General features: G+C 49.8%; 1 protein-coding gene across 1 annotated transcript; it reads left to right on the top strand.

Moving 5' to 3' along the window:
- The first annotated feature begins 5,014 nt into the window (after positions 1-5,014).
- Positions 5,015-8,847, top strand: LOC119365807 (LRR receptor-like serine/threonine-protein kinase). The gene is made up of 2 exons (XM_037631459.1): positions 5,015-8,103; positions 8,220-8,847. The coding sequence occupies exons 1-2, from the start codon at positions 5,265-5,267 to the stop codon at positions 8,708-8,710; spliced, it is 3,330 nt and encodes a 1,109-aa protein (XP_037487356.1). The 5' UTR covers positions 5,015-5,264; the 3' UTR covers positions 8,711-8,847.
- Positions 8,848-9,654: the final 807 nt, after the last annotated feature.

Genomic DNA, 9,654 nt, shown 5'->3' with positions numbered 1-9,654 from the left:
GCACAATTTCAGTGAATGACCATATAATTGGGACGGTTCTTCTGCACCAACAAGACAGGATCAGAAAGATTTTCAGAAGGTAACCATTCAGAAATGAACCAGAAATTAGCTGATGTGCTGCAAAACTTTTTTTTGTTTTCTTGTTTTTTTTTCCGACAACGTGTGGATTTCTATGCCTTGATGTATGCCTCATCAATGGACAAAAAATAATGCGATTGCCTTTTGAAAACAGTGCCTTGCACTCCAGTGGCAGCACCATGCTCTTTTTTCTGTTCATTCCTCACCACCAATTAAGGCACTAACACCACTTGTTTATTGCTAATACACATCATGCCTGCTCTTAATTGCTTGGAGTTAAACTAATGGCCACCTCTTCCCCATGACACCTATCACCTATGCATATCTGTTCCACCATCTCCTTCTCACATGATGCCTAACCTTGTCCTTGTGTTATTGTATTCTTCATGGTCTTTTTACCCCTCCATGTGCTCTACCACCTCCCTATCTCATGCCTAGATTCCCCTCCTCTCGATTTCTCTCCCTAGCACCATTTTAACTATTAGACAATGCAATCTTTGCTCCTATAGGCGTTATTTGCAAGCTGGATTTCAAATATTTCCTTTCTCGAGTCCCTTCCCCCGCTTTCCCTTTCTGTTTGAATTTTGCCCACCTTTGCTTCTCCTGGCCTTTAAACTCATCTTTTCCCTTTAGTTTGTATATATATGATTACCTCATTATCTAAAAAAGTATGGTTACTTACATATTTACATGGAATAGACCCTCTTTATCACAAGATGAGACACGTGAGTACCAATAGGCACACCAGGTCTATGGGGACCTACGAGCAAATGGAATATCGATGTGTGGGTCGATAGTCACGCGGCAAAGTATCCTTAGAGTCCACTGCCTCACGTGATGTACTAATCGCTTTCGCTTAATAAAAATATCTCTGCGATACATTGAGATGCCTTTCAAGTTTCAACTATAGGTCGATTTAAATACCACTATGAATTACATGCATAAGCATCAAAGATAGCAGAGCATTCAGGAACTTGTCAGCAAAACTGATGATACCATATGCATCAAGATACCAAATAATGGAGCTAGTACACAAGTTAAGGTTGGTAGATCTAGGTGATGATGTGGGTTAAAACCTTGAAAATTGTTCACTGTGTAAACGGTGGAGATAGAGGACTTGAAACATTTTGCTATCTCTTCATTCCTCTTGATGCAAAGATGCAGAAAATGAATTCTTATTCTTCAAAAAAAAAGTATGTGGTAACTACTTATCAGTACCCTATGGTTACAGTCTGTTCTGGTAGTTTTGTTTTCGTATACCTAGTCTGATCTTTGTACTCATGGATGGTTCACCCTCTACTTGCGAGTTACTTATACATCAGGCCATTGGTCATTTATCTCTGCAACTCTGTTCCTCACTGTAAAAAAACAGCAGGATGTACCCTATCTTTTGGGGTGAAACAACCAACACTGCAAATAGAAGTTCTAATTCCAATGTAAATACTCTGCAAGTCCCATCATCTTCTATGGGATTAGTACTGCTGCACTGGTGGTTCAGAACTGCCCATTTACCAATGGGAATTTGGAGTTGGAAGGTAGATCTAGATCTGCGTGCCTGCGAAAATTTGCTGTCCTTTTACTATTATAATCCATCTGCTTGACACAAAAGTACAAAGGGGCAGTAACTAAACTAAGTTCCTGGCAGTGAGAAAGGCGAGATTAGATCTAACCGGGAGCATGTGACAGCCTCTCCATTGATGTGTTAGCTTCAGATCCAATCCATTCTGTTTTAATCTGCCAAGGAACAGCCTCTGCCATAAGGGTTTATATAATTGTTACTGCATGGAATGAACTGTTTCTTCTCCTTGTGTCATGTGTTACCACTGAGTGGCCAGCTGTGCTGTCTCATTTTTATTCTTGTTTCAACTTTCAACTCTAGAGAGCGGGGATAAATTCTGTGTACCTCGGTAGTTCAATTGTCACCCTGCAATGCCCAAAATTACCTTGCAGGGCTTACTGGGTAATTACAGTATCACATTGAGGAAAGAAGTATGTACCACTCTAACTAACCTAACAATAAAGGAGAAGTATTTACCAACATAAAAAATACATTTGTCTCTCTTTTTTCTTCGTGGTCGTCATCATCATCATCGTCATCGTCGTTGTTTTGTGTAGTCTGACATCATATAGTTTGTGAGCAGCTGAGTTATAACTTTGCTAAATACTAGCAGAACGGCCGTGCGTTGCTACGGGCTATCCATCATGTTATCTTCAACAGACGGGCTTAATACAGAAACCCCACCCTATGACGCACTCTTATCTTTTACTGTCGGATCATCCCCTTCCAGCTCGGTTTTCCGTCGTAGTGGGCCATTTCTCGCTGGAGCCTCCTCCTTTAAAATCAAATGATGTCCACCTCACCTTCGCCATGCGTTTCAATAGGGATGGAATTTTTCATACTAACAATATAATAGAGTGAGTTAAACTAACACATACTATTGACACAAAACAAATAATAACTATAGATATCGTTCTCAAAGGTCCATTCAACTTTGCAAATGCACACTGACGTGGGAGGCGAGTGACAACTTGAACGTATTCTCCGTCACCAATAAGCTTCACCTCCAGCAAATATACCATTCATTACTAGATGGATAATTGTCGTTCTTCTCTTCCCAGTCATTCCCTACATCTTCTACTCATAGCCTCCATGGTGTCGCGCACGGTGTCCCTTCGCAGGGACGCGCGGATGCATACGCTCATAACAAAAAAGACATGCCATTTTGTATATTCGAAAACTTGTGATTGTCAATTAATAGTAAAGATAATAATAATAATAAATGACATAGTGCGCGGGATTAGCGATTTGTTATTGAGAAATATCTAATTTTGTTTTGGAAAATTATCGAGAAAAATTTTATGTCTGTCTTTTAGGAAGGTGATCTCAAATATATGGTGTGATTTTTGAATTCTTAATTACCTATTATTTATATGATTCCCCCTTTAATTGGATTTGGTTTTTGATTGGAGAGAAAATCCTTTGGGAAGTGTGATGTGAGGTGAGACGAAAAATAGACAGACGAAAATAAACCGGGGAGGGGAGGCTACCAACTTCCCTTTTAGGAGTAGAGATAATTGCTGACTCGGTTTCCAAATTGATTCGGTTAAAAAATCCTATTTAAATGGCCTAATCAATTGCATACGTAATTAACTCTCTAGCTAATTAATTCCATTGATGGTTTGATTTTTGAATTGATTCAATGTTCGATTTCCAAAATATTTTCGCACGAATGGCGGCAAACTACGACGACGACTACTGAGTATTGTAGGAAAGATTTCCTTAACGGAGTTTTTGACATTTGAATGGACATACTTGATTTGAGAATATAGCTTGTTTGGCTATTTGCATGACTAACAAAAAATATATAATATGATCGCATCCACAAATGCATGTATGTGGTGGTCCAACGACCCACCTTCCGCCATGGCCATCCTCGACTCCGTGATCCACACCCTAGCATTGCCAAGCATCGCGCCAGGCGACAGCGTCAGGCCACGACGTCCTCCATGGTGTAGCGCACGGCGTCCCTCCGCAGAGGTGCACAGATGCGCTCATAACAAAAGAAGATACGCCCTCCGTTCCTTGATATAAGGTGTATAGATTTTTGAGAAAAAGTTCAAAATATAAGGTGTATTGCCTTGCACCACTCATTTGAATAACTTTTTAAGGGATTTGATTACATTTTCTTACATAGGGCAAGCTCCTCTATTTTCTCATATAATTAGTCAGGTGTAGTCTTGCCCAAAACTTGTGAAATTTTCCCTCCATGTGCATTCTTTAATTTCCATGCCAAAAACTATACACCCTATATTTAGGAATGGAGGGAGTATGTTATTTTTGTTGTATTAGGAAAGTTATGATTATTAATTAATAGTAGAGATAATGATAATAATAAATGACATAGTGCGCGGGATTAGCAATTTATTATTAAGGCATATCTGATTTTTTTAAAGTTATCGAGAAAAATCTTATGTCTGTCTTTTAGAAGGTGATCTCAAATATATGGTATTATTTTTAAATTCTTAATTACCAAAGCAAGCATGAAACATGATCTTTCTCTTTAATGGGATTTGGTTTTTAATGGGAGGGAGAAAATCTAGTGAAAAGGGGTGGTAGGAGGTGACAAGAAAAAAAATCAGGCGAAAATAAACCATGAAGGGGAGGCTACCAACTCACTTTTTAAGAGTAGAGATATATGTCACGCAAGAATCATTATTCAGAATCTTTTTGTTACTGCTGTAGTGGTAGTATCTCCTTGTGTACTTAATCTCCAATCTTTGTGTAGGGATTTCTTGGAGACTTAAATAGGGAGATGATTTACTTGTACCATCCATGTAGAGGAAGAACCCCCAATTCAATTTATTTCAAACTGTTGGACTGTGGATGCTCTTCCCAGGTCTCACTACTAGCACTGCAATTGCCACACTTTAGAACCCAAAATTACACCAAGGTCCCTAACCACAAACTGTTAAGTAGTAACCAATCCAAGTTGTAGGCTGTGAAGTGCTTGTTATTCAATATTATCATCCTTGAGAGCTGAGACACACCCTTTCCATGATGAAGCTGCCCACCCAGATGCCATCTTTTCTTTCTCCTGGCTGCTAGCAAAGGTGTTACCGCCGTTAAAATAAAATAAAATTAGCTCACCAGCTTGGCATCGCAAAGCAATTAGACGTTGGTGATCTGATGCCTGTAGTAACAAATTTAAATACACTTAACCACCAATGGCCACTCACAATGGTGACTGTGAACAATTTTTTTTGAAGGCGGTGATAATTCAGGAGTAGAGGCATCTGAAGTTGAACAATTTCCAAGGAGAGACCGGGAGAGGGACAGGGTGTGGTAGTGTGCACTGTTGGCTCGGATCCAGAGATTCTGCAGGTACAAAGGTGGCCTTCCCCCATGCTGGTCTCATCAACCCCAAATACTCTCTCCTCTTTAACCTCCCCCTCCCCTCTCTCTCACTCTCTCTCTACTTATGCTAAACCTCTTCGCCACTCCATTAATTAGTTACTACTGCTAGGCTTGCAACATAAGCAAGACCAAGATTTGGCTCCAATTAACACCTCTAGACCACACAATTCTATAGAGTTAGCTACCACTACTACCTTGTACTCATGTTCTTGCATATACTTGTACTTCGGTAGTTGCATGGTACGACTGCAGACAAGCTAGCGTTGCTGTCATGGGTAGGCGGAGCAAATGGTGGGCGGCGGCGCTCGTCAGGCGCTGCGCGCTTGTCATGCTGTGCGTGGGCAGCGCCGTCGTCGCCGCCGTGGACGAGCAGGGCGCCGCGCTGCTCGCGTGGAAGGCGACGCTGCGCAACGGGGTTGGCGCGCTGGCGGACTGGAAGGCCGCGGACGCCTCGCCGTGCCGGTGGACCGGCGTGGCGTGCAATGCCGACGGCGGCGTCACCGAGCTGCGCCTGGAGTTTGTCGACCTCCTCGGCGGCGTCCCGGCCAACCTGGCCGGCGCCGTCGGCGCCACGCTGACCCGGCTCGTCCTCACCGGCACGAACCTGACGGGCCCGATCCCGCCGGAGCTCGGCGCGCTGCCCGCGCTGGCGCACCTTGACCTCAGCAACAATGCGCTCACCGGGTCGATACCGTCCGGGCTGTGCCGGACGGGGAGCAAGCTCGAGACGCTCTACCTCAACTCCAACCGGCTGGAGGGCGCCATCCCGGACGCCATCGGCAACCTCACGTCGCTCCGGGAGCTCATCGTCTACGACAACCAGCTCGGCGGCAGGATTCCGGCCGCCATTGGCCGCATGGCCAGCCTCGAGGTGCTCCGCGGCGGCGGCAACAAGAACCTCCACGGCGCGCTCCCCACGGAGATTGGAAGCTGCTCCAGGCTCACCATGGTCGGCCTCGCCGAGACCAGCATCACCGGCCCGCTCCCTGCGAGCCTCGGCCGCCTCAAGAACCTCACCACGCTGGCCATCTACACGGCGCTGCTCTCTGGCCCGATACCCAGAGAGCTCGGCCGGTGCAGCAGCCTGGAGAACATCTACCTCTACGAGAACGCGCTATCCGGGTCCATCCCGGCGGAGCTCGGCGCGCTCAAGAAGCTCAAGAACCTGCTGCTGTGGCAGAACCAGCTCGTCGGCATCATCCCGCCGGAGCTCGGCTCGTGCAGCGAGCTCGCGGTGATCGACCTGTCGATCAACGGGCTCACCGGCCACATCCCGGCGTCGCTCGGGAAACTCTTGTCGCTGCAGGAGTTGCAGCTCAGCGGGAACAAGATCTCCGGCACGGTGCCGCCGGAGCTGGCCCGGTGCAGCAACCTCACAGACCTCGAGCTCGACAACAACCAGATCACGGGCGCCATCCCCGCCGAGCTTGGCGGCCTCCCGGCGTTGCGCATGCTTTACCTGTGGGCCAACCAGCTGACCGGAAACATCCCGCCGGAGCTCGGCCGGTGCACTAGCCTCGAGGCGCTCGACCTGTCGACTAATGCTCTGACCGGGCCGATCCCACCGTCGCTCTTCCAGCTTCCACGGCTGTCCAAGCTGCTCCTCATCAACAACGAACTCTCCGGCCAGTTGCCAGCGGAGATTGGCAATTGCACGTCCCTCGACCGGTTCCGGGCAAGCGGCAACCACATCGCCGGCGCGATACCCCCGGAAATCGGCATGCTTGGGAGCCTCAGCTTCCTGGACCTGGGCTCCAACCGGCTGTCCGGTGCTCTCCCCACGGAGTTGTCGGGATGCCGGAACCTCACGTTCGTCGACCTCCACGACAATGCCATCGCCGGCATGCTGCCGGCAGGACTCTTCAAGGAATTGCTCTCGCTCCAGTACCTCGACCTCTCCTACAATGACATCTCCGGCGCGCTCCCGTCCGACATCGGCCTACTCACTTCGTTGACAAAGCTCATTCTCAGCGGCAACCGGCTATCCGGAGCGATGCCACCGGAGATCGGCTCGTGCTCCCGCCTCCAGCTCCTAGACGTCGGCGGCAACTCGCTCTCCGGTCACATTCCGGGGAGCATCGGCAAGATTCCGGGATTGGAGATCGCCCTTAACCTCAGCTGCAACAGCTTCTCCGGCTCGATGCCATCGGAGTTCGCAGGGCTCGTGAGGCTTGGGGTGCTCGACGTGTCACACAACCAGCTCTCCGGCGATCTCCAGGCGCTGTCCGCGCTCCAGAACCTCGTGGCGCTCAACGTCTCCTTCAACAGCTTCTCCGGCCGGCTTCCAGAGACGGCGTTCTTCGCGAAGCTCCCGACCGGCGACGTCGAGGGCAACCAGGCGCTGTGTCTCTCGCGGTGCTCTGGCGACGTCGGCGACAGTGAGCTCGAGGCACGCCGCGCCGCCCGTGTCGCGATGGCCGTGCTGCTCACCGCCCTCGTCGTCCTCCTGGTGGCCGCGGTGCTCGTCCTGTTCGGGTGGCGCCGGCGCGGCGAGCGTGCCAGCGAGGACAAGGACGCCGAGATGTCGCCGCCGTGGGACGTGACGCTGTACCAGAAGCTGGACATCGGCGTGGCCGACGTGGCCCGCAGCCTCACTCCGGCGAACGTGATCGGACACGGGTGGTCCGGCGCTGTGTACCGTGCCAACATCCCGTCGTCCGGCGTCACGGTCGCCGTGAAGAAATTCCAGTCATGCGACGAGGCGTCCGTGGAGGCGTTCGCGTGCGAGATCAGCGTGCTGCCCCGGGTGCGCCACCGCAACATCGTCCGGCTGCTGGGATGGGCGTCCAACCGCCGGACGCGACTCCTCTTCTACGACTACCTCCCGAACGGCACTCTCGGCGGCCTTCTGCACGGGGGCGCGACCGGCGCCGCCGTCGTGGAGTGGGAGGTGCGGCTCGCGATCGCCGTGGGCGTGGCCGAGGGCCTCGCTTACCTCCACCACGACTGCGTGCCGGGGATCATCCACCGTGACGTCAAGGCCGACAACATCCTCCTCGGCGACCGCTACGAGGCTTGCCTCGCCGACTTCGGCCTGGCACGAGTCGCCGATGACGGCGCCAACTCGTCGCCTCCGCCGTTCGCCGGATCCTACGGCTACATCGCTCCCGGTAAGCATTCCGCCGTCCCTTCAAAAAATCACGGCAATTCCAACTCTGCTACTCAGTTAAAATTCATTCTCCAGATGTACTACCGGATTAACATTCGTCGTCATGATTTGATGCAGAGTACGGCTGCATGACCAAGATCACAACCAAGAGCGACGTGTACAGCTTCGGCGTGGTGCTGCTGGAGATGATCACGGGGCGGCGCACGCTGGACCCGGCGTTCGGCGAGGGGCAGAGCGTGGTGCAGTGGGTGCGCGACCACCTGTGCCGGAAGCGCGACCCGGCGGAGATCGTGGACGCGAGGCTGCAAGGCCGGCCGGACACGCAGGTCCAGGAGATGCTGCAAGCCCTCGGCATCGCGCTGCTCTGCGCCAGCCCGCGCCCCGAGGACCGGCCGACCATCAAGGACGTGGCGGCGCTGCTACGCGGCATCCGGCACGACGACGGCCCCGACGCGCGGAAGGCCGGGAATGCAGAGCGGGCCGATGCGAAGAAGCCCATCTCACCCACCAAACTTATGGCTCTCACCAGGCCGGTCCAAACCCAGGCCCAGGTCCAGGCCCGAGCGAGTTCAGGTTCCCTGGGCCTACTCAACAACCGGGACGGATAGTTTAGCCTCAGGCGACTTGGCGGGCCCACTAGCGGTGCGATGTTGACAATGCAACCTTGTGTACTTTAGGGGACGCGTAGAAATTATGTATGTGTCCTTATTCACTTTTGAGGTGAGTGCAAGGGGGTGTGTCGTTTTGCTAGGTGCACGCTCTCTGGGTACAAATGTTGCTTCCTTCCGTAGGGATTTAGTGATCATAGGATACCATCTCTAGATGGTCCAGCAGGGTCATGACAGGTCAATAATTTTGTGTACCATAAAATGGGGTATAATGCAATGGAAGTTTGTGTATATTATCCAATTCATAATAATTGGCTATGAGACCAATGAAGATGTTTGTCAAAGGGAGCACATGCCACCTATTATTCCTACTGTCTCGTTTCTCTTTCTTTAGGTCAATGGTCCAACACTGGTTTGTTCTCCATTACATTACCCAGATGCGTTTTCAGAAGTTGTGGATCAGTTTGTACAAATGGGACCTGCATTTCTGGATTGAACTGTCTAACTGATTGGGCCATTATAGGCTAGCAACATGGGATAAGAGATGATACCCCATGCATTGTTGAGGTAATCTTGTTAAAATAAATGCGCAATTAGGTGCTACATAAATACCTAACATAAATAAAACTAAAGTGTGAGAGTATTATAGGTCAGATTTGCTAATTCTCTAAGGATTAACAAAGTCTCATCTAACTCATACACCAATCGTGTTAGAGATACGACACACAATCAAAACGACAAAGAACGAAAACAAGCGAGGGACATGAGATTTTAGCGTGGAAAACCCCTTCAACACGAAGGGGAAAAACACAGGCGCCAGCCAGCCAAACTTCACTATATTGGGGTAGGTTACAAATGTCGGGGATTTGCAACTAATCAACTATCCTGTGCAGCGGCTTACAAGAGGTATATATAACACATGTGACCTAGGTTAATACTGATTC

Source organism: Triticum dicoccoides, chromosome 1A (assembly GCF_002162155.2).
Source record: "Triticum dicoccoides isolate Atlit2015 ecotype Zavitan chromosome 1A, WEW_v2.0, whole genome shotgun sequence".
Taxonomy (NCBI): domain Eukaryota; kingdom Viridiplantae; phylum Streptophyta; class Magnoliopsida; order Poales; family Poaceae; genus Triticum; species Triticum dicoccoides.
Note: the sequence above shows the minus strand (reverse complement) of the source record. Positions and strands in the feature narration are given on the sequence as shown.